Source organism: Heterodontus francisci, chromosome 19, assembly GCF_036365525.1.
Source record: "Heterodontus francisci isolate sHetFra1 chromosome 19, sHetFra1.hap1, whole genome shotgun sequence".
Classification (NCBI taxonomy): Eukaryota; Metazoa; Chordata; class Chondrichthyes; order Heterodontiformes; family Heterodontidae; genus Heterodontus; species Heterodontus francisci.
This window is the reverse complement of record NC_090389.1, coordinates 21,728,072-21,750,399: the sequence shown is the minus strand read 5'-3', so window position 1 is coordinate 21,750,399 and position 22,328 is coordinate 21,728,072. Positions and strand designations below refer to the sequence as shown.

General features: G+C 42.8%; 1 protein-coding gene across 3 annotated transcripts in view; it reads left to right on the top strand.

The window, feature by feature from the left end:
- Positions 1 to 22,328, top strand: part of rad18 (RAD18 E3 ubiquitin protein ligase) — a 396,256-nt gene that overhangs the window by 278,591 nt on the left and 95,337 nt on the right. Inside the window, exon 12 of one of the 3 annotated variants that reach the window (XM_068051448.1) lies at positions 1,651 to 2,574. The exons of the other annotated variants lie outside the window; for them this stretch is intronic. Coding sequence (XP_067907549.1) covers positions 1,651 to 1,705 — 55 coding nt within the window. The 3' untranslated portion in view covers positions 1,706 to 2,574. Of the gene's footprint in view, positions 1 to 1,650; positions 2,575 to 22,328 lie in introns of those variants that run through there. 3 annotated transcript variants of the gene reach the window in all.

The window sequence follows — 22,328 nt, the reverse complement described above, 5'->3', positions numbered from 1 at the left end:
AATTCTTTGAGGAAGTGACAAAGTTGATTGATGAGGGAAGGGCTGTCGATGTCATATACATGGACTTCAGTAAGGCGTTTGATAAGGTTCCCCATGGCAGGCTGATGGAGAAAGTGAAGGCGCTTGGGGTCCAAGGTGTACTAGCTAGATGGATAAAGAACTGGCTGGGCAACAGGAGACAGAGAGTAGCAGTAGAAGGGAGTTTCTCAAAATGGAGACGTGTGACCAGTGGTGTTCCACAGGGATCCGTGCTGGGACCACTGTTGTTTGTGATATACATAAATGATTTGGAGGAAAGTATAGGTGGACTGATTAGCAAATTTGCAGACGACACTAAGATTGGTGGAGTAGCAGATAGTGAAGGGGACTGTCAGAGAATACAGCAGAATATAGATAGATTGGAGAGTTGGGCAGAGAAATGGCAGATGGAGTTCAATCAGGGCAAATGCGAGGTGATGCATTTTGGAAGATCCAATTCAAGAGTGAACTATACAGTAAATGGAAAAGTCCTGGGGAAAATTGATGTCCAGAGAGATTTGGGTGTTCAGGTCCACTGTTCCCTGAAGGTGGCAACGCAGGTAAATAGAGTGGTCAAGAAGGCATACGGCATGCTTTCCTTCATCGGACGGGGCATTGAGTACAAGAGTTGGCAGGTCATGTTACAGTTGTATAGGACTTTGGTTCGGCCACATTTGGAATACTGCGTACAGTTCTGGTCGCCACATTATCAAAAGGATGTGGATGCTTTGGAGAGGGTGCAGAGGAGGTTCACCAGGATGTTGCCTGGTATGGAGGGCGCTAGCTATGAAGAGAGGTTGAGCAGATTAGGATTATTTTCATTAGAAAGACGGAGGTTGAGGGGGGACCTGATTGAGGTGTACAAAATCATGAGAGGTATAGACAGGGTGGATAGCAAGAGGCTTTTTCCCAGAGTGGGGGTTTCAATTACTAGAGGACACGAGTTCAAAGTGAAAGGGGAAATGTTTAGGGGGGATATGCGTGGAAAGTTCTTTACGCAGAGGGTGGTGGGCACCTGGAACGCATTGCCAGCGGAGGTGGTAGATGCGGGCACGATGGAGTCTTTTAAGATGTATCTAGACAGATACATGAATGGGCAGGAAGAAAAGAGATACAGAACCTTAGAAAATGGGCGACATGGGCGGCACAGTGGCGCAGTGGTTAGCACCGCAGCCTCACAGCTCCAGGGACCCGGGTTCGATTCCGGGTACTGCCTGTGTGGAGTTTGCAAGTTCTCCCTGTGTCTGCGTGGGTTTTCTCCGGGTGCTCCGGTTTCCTCCCACAAGCCAAAAAAGACTTGCAGGTTGATAGGTAAATTGGCCGTTATAAATTGTCACTAGTATAGGTAGGTGGTAGGGAAATATAGGGACAGGTGGGGATGTTTGGTAGGAATATCGGATTAGTATAAATGGGTGGTTGATGTTCGGCACAGACTCGGTGGGCCGAAGGGCCTGTTTCAGTGCTGTATCTCTAATCTAATCAAAAATGTTTAGAGAGAGGATCTGGATCGGCGCAGGCTTGGAGGGCCGAAGGGCCTGTTCCTGTGCTGTAATTATCTTTGTTCTTTGTTCTTTGTATGATGTTGATTCTGACATGAACTTCGACTTCTAGCTCTTCCCCTTGCCCCCGCAGAATGTTCTACACCCTCTCCATGATGCCCCCTTCCCTGGCAACAAGGAGCCAATAGACAATACGGGTCTCGCATCGACGGTGGCAGAACTGACAAATCATTTGTTGGAACCTTTAGCAAATCAACAATGAAATTTTTGTAATCATGTTGACAGACTACTTAGGAAATGCATTTCTCGCTCCTGGACCGTGGAACTAGATGAAGATGGCCTGTGCTACCAGAATCCATAAATCTGTATATCTTTTACTACTGGGCCATGTGGCCCAGTGAAATTGATGAGATTACCTGCTTCATGCTCGAATGCACTGTCTACAACATAGAAAAAGTGTATTCGGCCTGTCAATCCTCTGCAAGATCTTGATTGCAAGAAGCTTTGGCATTTAGATTCTGTGTACATTCCCATTACAACTTCTGCTCGACATGCTGCATTAATCCAAAACATTCATGCGCAAGCAAAGATTTACATGCTTTTCTTTAGTTTTAGTGGAGTTCTATCTCCAGTAGTATCACCATCCAGAATTTGAACCCATCTGCACTGAATTTCAAATGCAAAGTTACCTGTCACTTGTTGAAGCAGGGTTATTGAAGAATGATTAAACTCTGTGAAATTTCTGACTTGCCCATTTGTAGCATGGTAAAATTCTAGCAAGACTCTTTATGCTCTCAGCAACAGCCACTAGAATCTGATTTGAAAGTGTTCTGCCTTTGTTTCTAGTTACACACTGTTTAATGGCACAGGGCACATTTTAAAAAATGCACATGTTTAATAAGGAAAAGTGTGACTGAAGATAAAAATGAAATTTTAAATGGACAGTGATGAAGCATTTGGAGAATGCGTGCAAATTGAAGCCAGCTGGTAGTCAGGCATGTAAAACCAGTGAAAACACATAACTGCTCATCAAGTGTCGATTAACCTATGCTTGTGAAGCCATTCTCATTGTTTTTTTCAGTTTATTAAATTAAGAAATATGTATCAACTTTTTTACTGAACTGTAATTGCAACTGACTCCTTGTTTGGATTGGTCATGAGCAATATTATAATGTCAATCCTTTAAATATAAAAAGTGTGGCCAATCTGCCTTCTTTACAAACAACTGACAGTGACAAATTTCATTACAAAAGCTCTTCATCTCACTGTATGATTCTTCTGGTTCCTCCTATTCCCCAGTCAATATGCAGCATTTAAAGATGCGTTATTTTCCTGGAGCCCCTCACAACCCAATCTGTGGGGAAGGAGAGAGGGGGCAGTAGTATAGAATAGTGGTTCTCAAACTGGGGTCCACGCACCACTATGGGGTGCATAGAGACTTTCTGGATCATCCACAAGGACTTACTGAACAGAGCCAGCTTTATGAGTGTGAGATTGGAACATAGAAGGCTGAGGGGAGATCTGATTGAAATGTACAGAATTTTGAGGGGCCTGGATAGAGTGGAGTTTAAGGGCCTGTTTACCTCAGCAGAGGTCATTGACTAGTGGGCATAGATTGTTTGGTCGAAAGATTAGAAGGGAGATGAGGAAAAACATTTTCACCCAGAGGGTGGTGGGGTCTGGAACTCACTACCTGAAAGGGTAGTTGAGGCAGAAACTCTCAATTCATTTAAAAGTTGTATGGATATGAACCGGAAGTGCCGAAATCTGCAGGTCTATGGACCAAATGCTGGAAGGTGGAAGTAGACTGGGTGGATCGTTTTTCAGCCGGCACAGATACGATGGGCTAGGTGGCCTCTCTGTGCCGCAAACTTTCTATGATTCTATATGGAAGGGAGCATACCTGGAAGAGTGCTGAGAGTGGCATGAGGATCATTGTATCTGTAAGAAAGTACCTGTTTTTGTAAAAGCTTTAGTAAAACATTCTTTACATTCAGCACTTTGCTATTATGAGTATTATTTCTATTACTGCCAGGTGAGAAAGGGGTCTAGGGTTCCCTCTCAGTCTTCACCTGGTCTTACTGTAACGGGGTTTAATTTTAAACACACCGTTTTTTAGCTCCCCCTTAGTGAATCCTTGTTCACTAACTTCCAATTATAAGGCAAAGAAACTAGCCAAACAGGTTTTCTTAGGTTTAACGAAAAAAGGTTGAACTTTATTAAGCTTAAACTCTAATTCAGTCAATGCCTACAGATAGGCAACGTGGCCACACGCCTCCATGCATATGCAATACACACATGCAGATAGAGACAGAAAAGAGCAGAAGAAATCAAGTGGAAAAACTTGAGGCAATATCTGAGGATGGTTTTGGTTACTGTTCTTCGAACTTGCTGTAAAGTCCTTGATTGTAGGTAGATCTTGCTTTCCGTTGGGGCCCAGTATTCTTTTTAAACCTTGTTCAATGTAGAAGACTTTTCTCTCTTGCGGTTCATGTGTTCTCAGTGGGTCCAGAGCTTATGCGAAAGAGATGGGAGCAGACAGGAGAGGTCTTCGCACTCCAAGAGCAAACAGTCTTTTTCCGTTCAAACTCTTTGTACGATTCAGAAAAACCTAGGTTGCTTAGCAGGTTAGTTATGTGATGAGCTGGTCTGACCATGTCTGTTTGTGGATTCTCTTGTCTTAGCCAACTCTGGAATGTCTCTTCTTACACACAATACCTGGTGCTCAAAGTCTACTGTGGGTTCAATTGGACAGTACTAACTGTCTGTTAGTACGCAAATGTTTATTCTAGCCACGGCTGATTTGTTTAACAAGTCATTTCCTCGCTCCAGCAACAGTTTAAAATCAATGTTCATATGACAAAATTAATATGCCTCATTCTTGGCAGGTGGGGCAGGTTTGCATGACATATAGTATAATTTAGAAGGGGTGAGGTTCGTGGTTACTAATCCATTTGCAAAGGGGACCTTCAATCAAAACAGTTTGAAAACTCCTGGCTTAGAAGTACCTGAGAGTTGTTGATCTTGGGATGTGAGCATCGCTGGCAAGGCCAGCATTTGTTGCCCATTCCTAACTGCCCTTGAGAAGGTGGTGTAGGTACACGAACAGTGCTATGAAGAAGGGAGTTCCAGTATTTTGGCCTAGCGGCAGTGAAGGAACGGCTATATAGTTTCAAAATCAAGATGGTGTCTGCAGGGAGACTAGCAGTTGGTGGTGTTCCCATGCATCTGCTGCCCTTGACCTAGTAGAGGTTGCAGGTTTGGAAGGCTCTGTTAAAAGACACTTGGTGAGTTGCTGCAATGCATCTAGTAGATGATACACACTGCTGCCACTGTGAGCCATTGGTGGAGAAAGTGAGTGTGTGAGGTGGTAATGGGGTGTCAATTAATTGGGCTGCTTTGTCTTGGATGGTGAAGAGCTTCTTGAGTGTTGTTGGAACTGTCTTGGTCCAGGCAAACGAAGAGTATTCCATCATACTCTTGACTTGTGCCTTGTAGGTGGTCGGCAGGCTTTGGGGATTCGGGAGGTGAATTACTTGCCACAGAATTCCCAGCCTCTGACCTGCTGTTGTAGCCACAGTATTTATGTGGCTGGTCCAGTTAAGTTTCAGGTAGGTTCTAACTCCCAGGACATTGATGGTGGGAATTCAGAGATGGTAATGCCGTTGAACGTTAAGGGGAGACGGTCTTTGCCTGGCACTTGTGTGTTGTGAATATTACTTGCCACTTATCAGCCCAAGATTGAATGTTGTCCAGGTTTTGCTGCATACAGGCAGGAACTGCTTCAGTATCTGAGAAGTCTTGAATGGTACTGAACACTGTGCAATCGTCAGTGAACTGCCCCATTTCTGACCTTATGATGGAGGGAAGGTCATTGATGAAGCAGCTGAAGATGGCTGGTGCTAAGACACTACCCTGCGGAACTCCTGCAGCAATGTCCTGAGGCTGAGCTGATTGGTTTTCAACAGCCACAACCATCTTCCTTTGAGTTGGGCATGAATCCAACCAGTAGGATTTTCTCCCTGATTCCCATTGACTCCAGTTTTGCTAGGGCTCCTGATGTCATACTTGGTCAAATGCTGCCATGTTGTCAAGGGTAGTCACTCTCACCTCACGTCTGGAATTCAGCTCTTTCATCCATGTTTGGACCAAGGATGTAATGAGGTCTGGAGCCGAGTGGCCTTGGCAGAACCCAAACTGAGCATCAGTGAGCAGGTTATTGCTGAGTACATACCGCTTGATAGCACTGTCAATGATGCCATCCATCACGTTGCTAATGTCTGAGAGTAGACTGATGGGGCGATAATTGGTCAGATTGGATTTGTCCTGCCTTTTGTAGACAGGACATACCTTGGCAAATTTCCACATTGTCGGGTCGATGCCAGTGTTGTAATTGTACTGAAACAGCTTGGCTAGGAGTGAGGCTAATTCTGAAGCATAAGACTTCAGTACTACAGCTGGGATGTGGTCAGGGCCCATAGCTTTTTCTGTATCCGGTGCCTTCAGCCGTTTCTTAATATCACTTGGAGTGAATCGAATTGGCTGAAGACTAGAATTTTAATGCTGAAAGCCTCAGGAGGAGACCGAGATGGACCATCCACTCGGCACTTCTGGCTGAAGATGGTTGAAAATGCTTCGGCCTGTGCAGTAACATTAGCTGCAGGAGATGAGGGGAGGGGATTGGGAAGCAATATTGTTCTGAGCTCTAATGCTTTGTGTAGAATTTATAATACTGCCTCCTCCCTTTGAACATCTGATTCCAAAGTAAATAGATGTGTGAGATTACAATGGACCAGACATTTGATCGGTTCGAACATTACACTTTCTCTTGCCCACAGACTTTTTATGTAATTAGTGAGCTATTTCACTGGAGTGCTCTTTACAGGGAATCTGGGACGTATGTGAACATATATCCTCAGCTAATTTAGATTGAAGAATCATTGCTGAGCTGATCCAGGATATGTCAGTTAAGAATATTTATTTCAATGCCATATCACGTACAGAAAGCGAAATAAAGAGAGTGAAAGGAATATGGGATGAAGACAAAGGAAAAGTAAAAAGAAAGTTATTTACATATTTTCATTTTTTAAATCGCCAACAATAACTAAAATTGGAAGGAATGAGACACCATGCTTGTCGAAGGAAGTTTCCAGTGCCAGAGAGGTTGTTTAGCAGTAACTAAGACTTATCACACCAATAAAAATGTACTTGCATTTTGAATAGACAATCCAGAACTTTGGTGAGTTTAGTGGGTGTATATCACCTAAGTACAGCAACCTCATGCCATTCTATGTGTTTCAATGCTGAATCTTTTGGGGCGATATCATTATCGTGCACCTTCTGCAGGAGCAGGGAACTCAGATAGCAGCTTCCTGGTTTCCATGCTTAATTGTGCATGTGCAGTCACCAGAAGTTGCTGTCTGATTTGTTCCTCACCGGTGAATGCTGATAGCCTCACCATTATTTCTACTGCAGACCCCAGGCCAATGTCTTCTGTATCTGGCTTTTAAGGATAGAACAAAGAACACAGTACAGCACAGGAACAGGCCATTCGGCCCTCCAAGCCTGTGCCGATCTTGATGCCTGCCTAAACTAACACCTTCTGCACTTCCGGGGCCCATATCCCTCTATTCCCTTCCTATTTATATATTTGTCAAGATGTCTCTTAAACGTCGCTATCGTATCTGCTTCCACCACCTCCCCTGGCAGCAAGTTCCAGGCACTCACCACCCTCTGTGTAAAAAACTTGCCTCGCACATTCCCTCTAAACTTTGCCCCTCGCACCTTAAACCTATGTCCCCTAGTAACTGACTCTTCCACCCTGGGAAAAAGCTTCTGACTATCCACTCTGTCCATGCCGCTCATAACTTTGTAAACCTCTATCATGTCGCCCCTCCACCTCCGTCGTTCCAGTGAAAAAATCCGAGTTTTTCCAACCTCTCCTCATAGCTAATGCCCTCCGGACCAGACAACATCCTGGTAAACCTCCTCTGTACCCTCTCCAAAGCCTCCACGTCCTTCTGGTAGTGTGGCGACCAGAATTGCACGTAATATTCTAAGTGTGGCCTAACTAAGGTTCTGTACAGCTGCAACATGACTTGCCAATTTTTATACTCTATGCCACGACCGATGAAGGCAAGCATGCCGTATGCCTTCTTGACTATCTTATCCACCTGCGTTGCCACTTTCAGTGACCTGTGGACCTGTACGCCCAGATCTCTCTGCCTGTCAATACCCCTAAGGGTTCTGCCATTTACTGTATATCTCCCACCTGTATTAGACCTTCCAAAATGCATTACCTCACATTTGTCCGGATTAAACTCCATCTGCCATTTCTCCACCCAAGTCTCCAACCGATCTATATCCTGCTGTATCCTCTGACAATCCTCATCATTATCCGCAACTCCACCAACCTTTGTGTCGTCCGCAAACTTACTAATCAGACCAGCTACATTTTCCTCCAAATTATTTATATATACTACAAACAGCAAAGGTCCCAGCACTGATCCCTGCGGAACACCACTAGTCACATCCCTCCATTCAGAAAAACACCTATCCACTGATACCCTCTGTCTTCTATGACCGAGCCAGTTCTGTATCCATCTTGCCAGCTCCCCTCTGATCCCGTGTGACTTCACCTTTTGTACCAGTCTGCCATGCGGGACCTTGTCAAAGGCTTTACTAAAGTCCATATAGATAACATCCACTGCCCTTCCTTCATCAATCATCTTTGTCACTTCCTCAAAAAACTCAATCAAATTAGTAAAACACGACCTTCCCTTCACAAAACCATGCTGTCTCTCGCTAATAAATGATGGAGAGGATATGGGATCAGAAGCTCAGGTCATGTTCAAAACAGATGTCGAGGTTGAGAAGAGTCTGGTTCAGCCCAAGACAATGGCCAGGCAAACAATTAATTTTGATTCACCCAAGATTCTATTTAACAATTATGAAGGGTTTTGATATTTTCTCCCTGTACTACTCTATTTCCACTTGCGAGTGATGGGAATTGCAGGGGAGCTAACCAGACCACACAGATTTAAGGTATTTGGGGGAAAAAAACCATAGGCGAGATGAAGAGAATTTTCATTATGCAGCAATGAGGGTGGTGTAAGTAGAATCAATAGAAACTTATAAAAGAGAATTGGATTTATACTTAAAAAGGAATAATGCGCTGGGCTAATGAGAAAGAACAGGTGAGTGGGACTAACTGGAAAGCACTTTCCAAGGACTGTCACAGACACCATTTGTTTTTATCACATCCTTAATGATCTCAGTTAATGTGGCAGTCAGGTCACTGCAATTGGCCTCAATTAGGATGAGTGAAATTGCAAGAGCTCTTTCTGCTGTTTGTTAGTTAGCAGCCTCTGCCCTTTTCTGGAACTGCACATTGCCTGCATGTCAGGCAAGGACGGGTTTGGATTTCATTGCGATGTTCTCTGTAGTTGAACTGTCTGCTGATTCTCAGCATCTAGGTCCACACGTGAAGAACTGGTACTTGGACAAAGGGGAAAAGTGCAACAGGTACCCTAGAACTATATCCCAACAAGAAGCTGATGCCTTTAGTAGAGAAGGGAAACAGTGAGAAAGCAATAGGTACAAATACCAGTTGGTCTACAGTGTTGAAGTTATTATAAAGCCTTTCAACTGCAGTATCATCGGAATATATAGAAATGTGTAATTGTTACGACCAGGTGAGAAAGAGGTCAAGGGTTCCCTTTCAGCCTTCACTTGGTCTTACTGTAACAGGGTTTTATTTTTTTAAACACACTGTGTTTTAGATCCCCCTTGGTGAATCCTTGTTCACAACTTTCCAATTATAAGGCAAAGAAATGAACACAAACAGGTTTTCTTAGGTTTAAAGAAGAAAAGTTGAAATTTATTAAACTTACACTCTAATTCGGTTGACGCCTGTGGATACATGCGCGCTCATGCTAGCATGCAAATGGAGACAGAAAAGAACAGAAGAAAAATAAAATGGAAAAGTTTGAGGCAATATCTGAAGAGTTTTTGTTACGGTTCAAGCTCATTGTAGAGTCCTTGATTGTAGGTAGATCTTCCTTTTCATTGGGGCCCGGTATTCTTCTTAAACCTTGTTCGTTGTAGCAGACTTTTCTCTCTTGCGGTTCATGTGTCTTCAGTGGATTCAGAGGCTTGGGAGAAAGCGATGGGAGCAGACAGGAGAGATCTTCTCACTCCAGGCACAAACAGACACACTCTGTTCAAACTGTTTGTACAATTCAGAAAAACCCAGGTTGCCAAGCAGGTTAGTCATGTGACTAACTGCTCTGACCACATCTTGGATTGTATCACCTTAGCAGTCTCTGGAATGCTCCTCTTCCACTCAATACCTGGTGATCAAGGTCCATTGTGGGTTAAATGTGTCAGGGAATGGTCCTTTGTCCTTTCAATCACTGTCTGTTAACATACAAATGTCTTTTCCAGGCACGGCTGATCAGTTTAACAAGTCCTTTCTTCACTCCAGTAACAGTATAAAATCAATGTTCATGACAAAGTTAATGTCTCTCATTCTTGGCAGGTGAGGGCCTAGCATGACAGTAATAAATAACAGGCATATATGAAAATGCAATAAGTTACATGATGATATAACTGATCTTAATCTTTCTTTTTCATGCTGTTTCTCACCACATCCAAGCAGTCAGAACAGAGAGATTTTGGGGTGGACATTTACACCACACTAACAAGGTGCCGACATAATATTAAAAAGGACAGGTTTGTTAAGCTTAATGATCCCTTGCCTGTTACTAAAGATCCTTATAAGCTGATGGTCACTGAATATCTCACTTAGCCAATGCATCAGTGAAGAAAGCTCTTAAGTATGACAGATACAAGAATTATAGTGCATTTATTATATTGCAACCTTAAGAATTTTATTTTCCTTTCAAATTGCACCAAAACATGCTGAGTGCGATAATTCAATCTGAATCCAAGCACAAAAATAATGGAATCAGAATATTCGTAGACTGGATGAGTCATAAGCAGACATGAAATAGGAATTATATTTTCACAAAAGCAACATCCCTGCCAGTTCATGAGCCATTAAGTGCCAAATTAATGAGCCAGGCTGCACATTGCACGCAAAGCTCTGCAGTGGATTTGTATCTGCTCAAAATATATTACACCCAGGACATGGCTGCAAGGTGACCAGGGATGGGAAATGAACATCCAGGGGTATTCAGTATTTAGGAAGGACAGACAAAAAGCAAAAGGCGGTGGAGTTGCATTTGCTGTTTAAAGAGGAAATTAACGCAATAGTGAGAAAAGATATTAGCTCTGACAATGTGGAATCTGTATGGGTAGAGCTGAGAACCACTAAGGGGCAAAAAACATTAGTGGGGGTTGTATATAGACCCCCAAACTGTAGTGGTGATGTTGGGACTGGCATTAAACAGGAAATTAGAGACGCATGCGATAAAGGAACATCTGCAATAATGGGTGATTTTAATCTGCATATAGATTGGGCAAATCAAATTAGTCACAATACCAGAGAGGAGGAATTCATGGATGTATACGGGATGATTTTCTGGACCAATACATTAAGGAACCAACAAGAGAACAGGCCATCCTAGACTGGGTGTTGTGTAATGAGAGAGGAATAATTGACAATCTAGTGACGCGTCACCCCTCGGCAATGAGCGACCGTAATATGATAGAATTCTTCATCAAGATGGAGAGTGACATAGTTGATTCTGAGACTAGGGTCCTGAATCATAGTAAAGGAAACTACGAAGGTATGAGGCACGAGTTGGCTATGATGGATTAGGAAACGTTACTTAAAGGGACGACGGTGGAAAGGCAATGGCAAACATTCAAAGAGCGCATGGATGAACTGCAACAATTGTTTATCCCTGTCTGGTGCAAAAGTAAAACGGGAAAGGTAGCCAAACCATGGCTTACAGGGGAAATTAGAGATAGCATTAGATCCAAGGAAGAGGCATATAAATTTGCCAGAAAAAACAACAGACCTGAGGATTGGGAGCAGTTTAGAATTCAGCAAAGGAGGACCAAGGGATTGATTAAGAAGGGGAAAATAGAGTGCGAGAGCAAGCTTGCGGGGAACATAAAATCTGACTGTAAAAGTTTCTATAGGTATGTGAAGAGAAAAAGATTGGTGAAGACAAATGTAGGTCCCTTACACTCAGAAATAGGGGAATTTATTATGGGGAACAAAAAAATGGCTGACCAACTAAATGCATACTTTGATTCTGTCTTCACAAAGGAGGACACAAATATCATACCAGAAATGTTGGGGAACACCGGGTTTAGTGAGAGAAGAACTGAAGAAAATCAGTACTAGTAGAGAAATGGTGTTGGGGAAATTGATGGGATTGAAGGCTGATAAATCCCCAGGGCCTGATGGTCTGCATCCCAAAGTACTTAAGGCCCTAGAAATAGTGGATGCATTGGTGGTCATTTTCCAAGATTCTATAGACTCTGGAACAGTTCCTACAAATTGGAGGGTAGCTAATGTAACCCCACTATTTCAAAAGGGAGGTAGAGCGAAAGGAGGGAATTATAGACCAGTCAGCCTGATGTCGGTAGTGGGGAAAATTCTAGAGTCCATTATCAAAGATTTTATAGCAGAGCACTTGGAGAACAGTGGTAGAATCGGACAGAGTCAGCATAGATTTACGAAAGGGAAATCATGCTTGACAAATCTACTCGAATTCTTCGAGGATGTAACTAGTAGAGTTGATGAGGGCGAGCCAGTGGATGTGGTTTATTTGGACTTTCAGAAGGTCTTTCGACAAAGTCACACATAAGAGATTAGCGTGTAAAATTAAAGCGTATGGGATTGGGGGTAGTGTATTGCGATGGATTGAAAGTTGGTTGGCAGACAGGAAACAAAGAGTAGGGATAAATGGGTCTTTTTCCGAATGGCAGGCGGTGACTAGTGGGGTACCGCAGGGATCAGTGCTAGGATCCCGCTATTCACAATATGTATTAATGATTTAGATAAGGGAACTAAGTGTAATATCTCCACATTTGCAGATGACACAAAACTGGGTGGGAGGGTGATGCAGAGAGGCTTCAGGGATGATTTGGACAAGTGGATTGAGTGGGCTAATGCATGGCAGATGCAGTATTTTTATTTATTTATTTATTTAGAGATACAGCACTGAAACAGGCCCTTCGGCCCACCAGGTCCGTGCCGACCAAGAACCACCCATTTATACTAACCTTACAGTAATCCCATATTCCCTACCACCTACCTACACTAGGGGCAATTTACAATGGCCAATTTACCTATCAACCTGAAAGTTTTTGGCTGTGGGAGGAAACCAGAGCACCCGGCGAAAACCCACGCGGTCACAGGGAGAACTTGCAAACTTCGCACAGGCAGTACCCAGAATTGAACCCGGGTCCCTGGAGCTGTGAGGCTGCGGTGCTAACCACTGCGCCGCCCCCACATAATGTATAATGTGGATAAATGTGAGGTTATCCACTTTGGTAGCAAAAACAGGAAGGCAGATTATTATCTGAACAGCTATAAACTGAGAGAGGGGAATATGCAACAAGACCTGGGTGTTCTCGTACACCAGTCGCTGAAAGTAAGCATGCAGGTCCAACAGGCGGTAAAAAAGGCAAATGGTATATTGGCCTTCATAGCGAGAGGATTCGAGGACAGGAGCAGGGATGTCTTGCTGCAATTATACAGGGCCTTGGTGAGGCCACACCCGGAATATTGTGTGCAGTTTTGTCTCCTTATCTGAGGAAGGATGTTCTTGCTATAGAGGGAGTGCAGCGAAGGTTTACAGACTGATTCCTGGGATAACGAGACTGACGTATGAGGAGAGATTAAGTCCGTTAGGATTATATTAGCTGGAGTTCAGAAGAGTGAGGGGGGATCTCATAGAAACCTATAAAATTCTAACAGGACTTGACAGGGTAGATGCAGGAAGGATGTTCCCGATGGTGGGGGAGTCCAGAACCAGGGGCCATAGTCTAAGGATACGGGGTAAACTTTTCAGGACTGAGATGAGAAGAAATTTCTTCGCCCAGAGAGTGGTGAGCCTGTGGAATTGGCTACCACAGAAAGCAGTTGAGGCCAAAGCAATTTATGTTTTCAAGAAGGAGTTAGATATAGCTCTTGGGTCTAAAAGGATCCAAGGATATGGGGCGAAAGCGGGAACAGGTTACTGAGGTGGATGTTCAGCCATGATTATAATGAATGGCGGAGCAGGCTCGAAGGGCCGAATGGCCTACTCCTGCTCCTATTTTCTATGTTTCTATGAATGGGATGTTCAACCATGAGCAGAATCACTACATAGTAATCTGAATTTCGATTTTACGCAATATATATTTGTATATTCACACTGCTTTTCTCCACTCTCAGTCTTGCCAATTGCGCATCAGAAAATAGGGGCAAAGAGCAAGTAAGGTGGGTAGTTACAGTGTCAACTGTGGCTCAATTGGAAGTATTCTCGCCTTTGATTTAGAAGGTTCTGGGTTCAAGTCCCACTCCAGGACAAAAATTCAGGCTGATACTCCAGCGCAGAACTGAGGGACTGTTGTCTTTTGGGTGAGACATTAAACTGAGGCCCTGTCTACCACCTCTCAGGTGGACATAAAAGATTCTATGACACTATTTTGATGAAGAGCAGTGGTGTTTTCCTCGGTGTCCTGGCCAATATTCAGCCCTCAAACTACATCACAAAAACAGATTATCTGGTCATTATCACATTTGCGGGAGCTTGCTGCACACAAATCGGATGCTGTATTTCCTACATTATAATAGTGACTGCATGTCAAAAGTACCGTAAAAAAACAGCATATAAGTCAACCCAGCATATAAGATGATCCCATTTTCCCTGCCCCAAAAGTTGTATTTTTGCATATACTCACCATATAAGTCGACCCCCCCGACACTTTTCAGCCAAGACATACTATACTCGCATTCGTAGAAAGCCTCAATTTTTCACTGCACTAAGGCATATTTACTTTTATAACTGGACACAAGGATACGGGCTGTATTGCAAAGATGCGTGGGAGCTTAAGCCACATCCACATAGCAGACCCCATGTGGTGAAAGACGCAAAGAAATTGGTCTTCCAGCAAAATGAAGTATGAAGCTGGTTTCAAGCTAAAAGTCGTAACATTTGCTAACTCATAAACTAACTGTGCTGCAGCGAGAGAATTCGGTGTTAGTGAAAAACTGATGCGAGCATGGATGAAGGAAGAATCCGCCCTGAAGAAGATTCCCAAGACCCAATACGCCATGAAAACAGGGACCAGTCACTGGCCTGATCTTGAGAAGCATGTATCGGAATGGTTACATCGTCACCAGAAGTGCAATGCGTATATATGCACTGAAGTGGGCCAAATCTAACCTCGAGTCTAGCAAAGATTTCAGAGCAACAGCTGGTTGGTGTAGCTGCTTTATGGAACTAAAATGTCTCATGTTGCGGCAGAAGACCAAGATTGCTCAGAGACTACCGAAAGACCTCTATTCCAAAATTACCGGTTTCCAGCAATTCATCATCAGGCAGCGACAAAAACCTGAGTACCCATGATGCCGCATTGGCAACATGGATGATATGCCCAGCAACTGAACTGTGAAGTAGAAAGGTTCGAAAACAGTTCCAGTGAAAACTACAGGACATGAGAAGACAAGATTCATGGTGGTACTAGCCTGCATGGCCGACGGAATGAAATTAAAGTATATGGTAATTTTCAAACCTAAAACCATGCCGAACATCACGTTCCTGCAGGAGTGTTTGTGCATGTCCATGACAATGGTTGGATGGATGAGGATGGAGTGAAGTTATCGATTGATAATGTGTGGAATAGGTGTCCCGGTGGCCTATATAAAGAACATATCTTATTAATGTGGAACATGTTCAGGTCCCAGGTAACCAATGAGATCAAGAGGTGCCTGCGAAGAAATAACACCCACATTGCATTTATACCAGGGGTTCTATGACATCTGTATTTCACCCTTTGAAAGTGTGCGTCAACAAGCCATTCAAAGATAATATTCACTCTGAATGAAATAGGTGGATTGTTGACGGAGGAAAACCCTTCACAAAGAATAGAAATGTGCGCGCTGTCCCGCGTGATGTTTTGTGTGCTTTGATCATCAAATCATGGGATGCTATTAGTATACAAACTGTCATCAGATCATTCAAAGAATGTGGAATATCCAATTCAATAAATGGATAGGAAGATGATTTGTTGTGGAGGGATGATTATGAAACTGAAAGCACCACATTTGATCCAGAGTGGAATCCTTGCGATGATGCCATAGCCAAAGTGACTCAGTGAATTCGATGAACTCATTGTGTCGGATGCTGAAGACAACGAAGTTGATAGGTTTTAAAAGGTGTCTTTGTAGAATTACTTTATTCAATAAACCGTGCCACATTAATTTAATATGAATTACCAGTGTTATGTTTTCTCACATTTCAAAATGGCAACCACCCACACTGGCGGATAACGTTTTATACTCGGCATATCAGTCAACCCCTGTTTCTGGAACGATTTTTGGAGGCTTCAAAAGTTGACTTGTATACCACGAGACATCCAGTGGTCGTGAAAAGCGCTATATAAATGCAAGTCTCTTTTTTTTCTAGATACGCCTTTTCAAAAAGGAGAAAGCATCGTCTTAAAGATCAGCCAAGTAAATGATTGTCAACTTGCTCCTGATATGTAGGTTAGGTAGGTCTTTATAACATAGTCCCAAGGGAAACATCAGACACAATTGGAAACTTGCTGATCTCATCATGCATCCATGTATATAATCAAAGCATAATGTATTCCAAGTGATACCACCTTTTTAGTCTTTGTAGTCACCAAATTAAAAAACTTTTTTTTCCTCCAATGCAAAATGAAATGAATATTATGTAGAGGGGTAGCTGAGATTTGAAAAAAATGATTAATGGAGTTTCTTTTTTCCCCCAAAATTCCCACCCATCCCCGAAGGTGCTATCTCTTTTAGGGGTACAGGCATCAAATACACCTCTCCGCCATTGTGGTTTTCCCCACATCATGTCTGGGTTTGTTGTAGACTAATTGATAAAGATTTATTGCCTTGATTCATCAACAACTTCATTATTGGCTAAAAAACTAAAGAGCAGAGAGTAGGGGTAAAGGATTGTTATTCAGATTGGAAGGAAGGTAGAAAGTGGTCTCCTACAAGGTTTGGTGCTGGAGCCACTATTATTTATTATTTACATTAATGATTTGGATTTGGGAATAAGTCACTCAATATCAAAATAAACTGGGGATATATCTAACACCGAGGAAGAATGTACCAAAATACAAGAAAACTTGCAGGCTGGGGCAGTTTAGTGGCAAATGAACTTTAACATAGGTAAATGTAAGATGATGCACTTTGGTAGGAAAACAGAAACATTGCCAACACCTTAGAAAATAAAATGAATGGGATAGAAGAGCAAAGAAATCTAGGGATACAGGTGAACAAATCATTAAAAGCAGCATTCCAGGTCAGTAAAGCAATTAAACATTCAAAAAAAAATCACTGGGATTTATTTCCAATGATCTAGAATTCAAAAGTAGTCAAGTTATGTTAAGCCTGTACAGGACCCTGGTCAGGTCATGCTTACAGTACTATGCACCTCATACTATAGAAAGGACATAGAAAGACTGGAGAAGGTGGCGCAGTGGTTAGCACCGCAGCCTCACAGCTCCAGCGACCCGGGTTCAATTCTGGGTACTGCCTGTGTTGAGTTCGCAAGTTCTCCCTGTGTCTGCGTGGGTTTTCTCCGGGTGCTCCAGTTTCCTCCCACATGCCAAAAGACTTGCAGGTTGGTAGGTAAATTGGCCATTATAAATTGCCCCTAGTATAGGTAGGTGGTAGGGAAATATAGGGACAGGTGGGGATGTGGTAGTAATATGGGATTAGTGTAGGATTAGTCTGTATGGGTGGTTGATGGTCGGCACAGACTCGGTGGGCCGAAGGGCCTGTTTCAGTGCTGTATCTCTAAACTAAACTAAACTAAAACATTAACAAGAATGGTACTAAAACTGAAATTACAGCGATCAGGAAAGATTGAATGGGTTGGGGCTTTTTTCTTTGGAAAAGACATCTTTAGCATTATGAATGGGTTAGACAGGGTAGATGTGGAATGTTTCCACTTGAGTGAATCCAAAATTAGGGACTACCAGAGAAGATAGTTACTAATAAATCCAGTAGAGAAATAAGGAGAAATTTGGAGAAATTTATGTGGAACTTGCTACCTCAGTTAGTGGTTGAGGTAAATATCTTAAATGCTTTTGAAAGGAAACTAGACAAGTACATGAGAGAAAAGGGAATAGAAATATATGCTGAAATGCTGAGATGAGGTAGATGGAATGGGAGGAGACTTGCGGTGTGTGAACACCAGTACAGACAAGTGTAGCTGAATGGCCTGTTTCTGTTCTGTATATTCTGTGTAATTATTGCATCACATGACTACCCAGGATCATAGAAGGCGAATAAGATGAACCTTGGTCTTTTTTTAAATCTTGCAATTCCTTTGCTACCAGTGCCTGCCAAAGTGGAGAAAGTGAAAGCTCCAGCATCAAAAGATTTCACTACCACCAGGTTTGAGTCAGATCCTGCCCTCATCTGGTGTGCTTACACTTGCAATAAGTTGGATAGCAGTTCGGGTGCAAGCTGCTTTTCCCCTCCTTAACCCAATTTTATAGTCAAGTAAGGAGGGGTCGAAGGGCTTCCCTCTTTTCCCTCTCCTTGTTAGACCACAAAGGTTTAATTCGTTCTTAAAGTGGATGTACTAGCCAATTCAGTAGGTGTTTGATTGGTTCTTGTTATGTTCATAGCAAGTAAGTAATCAGACAGGTTTTCTTGAATTCCTGAACCAATAAAAATTATAAACAACGCGCCAATATTCACTCTCACATGCTCACGAGAGGATTACACACACACAAATAGGTTACAGAGTGGGGAAAGATAGATTGTTTGAGTTAGAGTCCTTAAGAAAAGATATACAGTCTGTGGAGTTTGGTGAATCGGCTGGCTTCTTACCGAATTCAGTGGTCCAGAGGCTTTTAGTTTGAAGAGGTAGATGTGACAGGTTTGGTGAGTCTCTTGGAGATAGCGATGTGGATGATTTACTCCAGTGGGGTTTCTGATTGTAGCCGATGTATGCAAAGATGGTCAGTCAACAAGAAAGATTTGAAAAGTTGCAAGCTGGAATGGAGAGAGAGAGACCCCCCCCCCCCCCCCCCTGCCCCCACTTAGGGTCTGTTCGTGTCAGAGTCCAGTTGCTTCTCCTCAGCTACAGAGAAAACACCAGCTGAAAACCACAGATGGGGAGGGCTTGTCACATGATGGTCACTCAGTGCTTCAAAACATAGCAGTTAGCAGTATTTCTCTCTTCCAAAAATGAACAGGCAGTTCCTTTAAACATCCTGAATCTTGGTTCTTGCTGAGGAATTAGCAGACATTTTGTCTCCCTCCTTACAAGCATTTCATTGTAGGATACAGTGTTGCAAATTAGGTAACCAACTTAATCTGCCAGCAAAATCATCCTTTTAGCTGGTCTTTTAAAAATGACTTTTTTTTTAATATATAAATTCAGATCTCCAATCATGGATTAAAGGAAATTATCATTCAACAAAGTGCATTGGCGTAGCACCAATTACACAGACCTATTGTATTGCTTCAACTGCTGGCTTGGTTCAGGTTAGTGAGCTCAGCACAGATAAGGAATTGAACAAGGACAGTCTAGTCAATATGTCTTGCCTTCTGAGTGGTTTAACTGGTTGAGCCATTGACGAATTTACAGAGTTGCATTGATTACTTTTCCTATAGCATTAACACTTGTGAAATTTGATACTTGGAAACAATTTGGAGGCAAAGCTGGCATGCTGTCTCATTTGTACCCTTTTTAATGAGAGTTAAGCCTTCATTTGATGAAGAAACCTTTTAAGTTCAAAGTACAGCTTTTTCTGTCTAATTCATGCAGATTTTTTAATCAAGAAATTTTTAATAAACTAGAAAAATGCAATACAAATAAGCTAGGAATTAACATAAAAATCATGTACGAGTGTTACTGAATAGACTGATTTAGTTGCAGGTATGTTCTAGGAACACCTGTCCTCAACTGCAGGACAGTGTTTGAATTTCACAAATTTGTTTAACAGCATAGGAGAGTCAGCTGTAGTCTCTCAAGCAGTCCATTGTAATTTTGAGTTTTGTTCTACTGACAGTATAGTTAAGTGCTTTTAATTCATAATTTGCAAGGAATTTACCTTCATGTTGAAGTGCTCACTGGCTCAGCAGCTAAAGTTTATACATGAATCACTTAACACTAAAAGCAAAATACTGCGGATGCTGGAAATCTGAAATAAAAGCAAGAAATGCTGGAAATACTCAGCAGGTCTGGCAGCATCTGTGGAGAGAGAAGCAGAGTTAACGTTTCAGGTCAGTGACCCTTCTTCAGAACTGGCAAATATGAGAAATGTAAAAGGTTATAAGCAAGTAAAGCGGGGGTGGGGCAAGAAATAACAAAGGAGAAGGTATAGATGGGACAAGGTCACAGAATAGCTGACCAGAAGGTCATGGAGCAAAGGCAAACAATATGTTAATGGTGTGTTGAAAGACAAAGCATTAGTACAGATAGGGTGTTAATGGACTGAATATTGAACAGTCGCAAGTACAAACATGAAAAAGAACAGTGGGTAAGCAAACTGAACAAACTAAGATGAAATAAAATAATATAAACACAAAAAAAAAATTTTTAAAGGAAAAAGAAAAAAATAACTAAAAATAAAAGTAAAATGAGGGGCCCGTCATGCTCTGAAATTATTGCAATGTTGAGTCCGGCAGGCTGTAGTGTGCCTAATCGGTAAATGAGATGCTATTCCTCGAGCTTGCGTTGATGTTCGCTGGAACACTGCAGCAATCCCAGGACAGAGATGCGAGCATGAGAGCAGGGGGGAGTGTTGAGATGGCAAACAACTGGAAGCTCAGGGTCCTGCTTGCGGACTGAGCAGAGGTGTTCCGAAAAGCGGTCACCCAGTCTGTGTTTGGTCTCCCCAATGTCGAGGAAACCACATTGTGAGCAGCGAATACAGTATCCTACATTGAAAAACGTACAAGTAAATCGCTGCTTCACCTGAAAGGAGTGTTTGGGGCCTGGAATAGTGAGGAGAGAGGAGGTAAATGGGCAGGTATTACAGCTCCTGCGATTGCAGGGGAAGGTGCCATGGGAAGGGGATGCGGTGTTGGAGGTAATGGAGGAGTGGACCAGGGTGTCACGGAGGGAACGATCCCTTTGGAATGCTGACAGGGGAAGATGCATTTGGTAGTGGCATCACGCTGGAGATGGCGGAGGATGGTCCTTTGGATATGGAGGCTGATGGGGTGGAAAGTGAGGACAAGGGGAACCCTGTCGCGGTTCTGGGAGGGAGGGGAAAGGGTGAGGGTAGAGTTGCGGGAAATGGGCCGGACATGGTTGAGGGCCCTGTCAACCACAGTAGGGGGGAATACTCGGTTGAGGAAAAAGGAAGACATATCAGGAGCGCTGTCATGGAAGGTAGCACCATCAGAGCAGATGCGTCGGAGATGGAGAAACTGGGAGATTGGAATGGAGTCCTTACAAGAGGCAGGGTGTGAAGAAGTGTAGTTGAGGTAGCTGTGGGAGTCGGTGGGCTTATAATGGATATTAACAGACAGCCTATTCCCAGAGATGGAGATAGAGAAGTCGAGGAAGGGAAGGGAGATGGACCATGTAAAGGTGAGAGAAGGGTGGAAATTAGAAGCAAAGTTGATAATAAGTTTTCCAGTTCCGGGCGGGAGCAGGAAACGGCACCGATACAGTCATCAATGTACCGGAAAAAGAGTTGGAGGACAGGGCCTGAGTAGGACTGGAACAAGGACTTATCAATGATTGAATAGGTTGAGCTTCCTTTTGTTTGCTACACAGGATTTATACCTGTATTTTGGGAAATCTGTTCCACAATTCCATCTGGTTACGATTAAACCCACTAGTTTACAGTGACCGAGTAAGTCAAATGTCATTTTTGATAGTGGGATTACAGGATTTTCTGGGATCTTTACCAGTGTTTTTTGATGATCCGATTCTGTGATTCCATCCATTTTTCTGTGGAAGAATATAAATCAGGGGCCCATTTCATTTGTTGTAGCACTGAGAGTAACCAAATAGGGGAGTTTGTCGGATGTTTTCCTCTGTTATTTGTGGTGAAATCATAAACACAGTCTTCAAACCCACATTTACAATCTTATTACAAAGCAATGTACAGAACAAATCTACCCCTACAAAACGTCCCAATTTGAATAACCTTCCCTGACTATTAGCTGATCTCAGCTGAGGAAGTAATTGGGGCATTATAGTTAGCCAAGTGTCTACAAGCAACAGAAAGGGAATGATTACTTTTGTAACATTGTGAACCTTCACTCCTACCTTAGCCAATCTACCACTAAAACTCTCATTCATGCCTATGTCATCTCCCAGTTCAATTATTCCAATGCTTTCCTGGTCAGCCTTCAATCCTCCACCTATCAGAAACTTCAGCTCATCCAAAATCACTTGCATCTTATCCTGCACCAAGTCTTCCTGACCCACAATAGCTTCTAGTCCCCAAACAGCTTAAATTTAAAATTCGCATCTTGTGTTTAAATCTTTCCATAGCCTTACCCCTCCCTACCTCTATGACCTCCTCCAGCAGGGGAGATGGTGGCATAATGGTAATGTTACTGAACTAGTAATTCAGAGGCCAGATTAATTCCCAGGACACGGGTTCAAATCCAACCACGGTAGCTGGTAGAATTTAAATTCAATTAATTAGTACATTTAATTAATT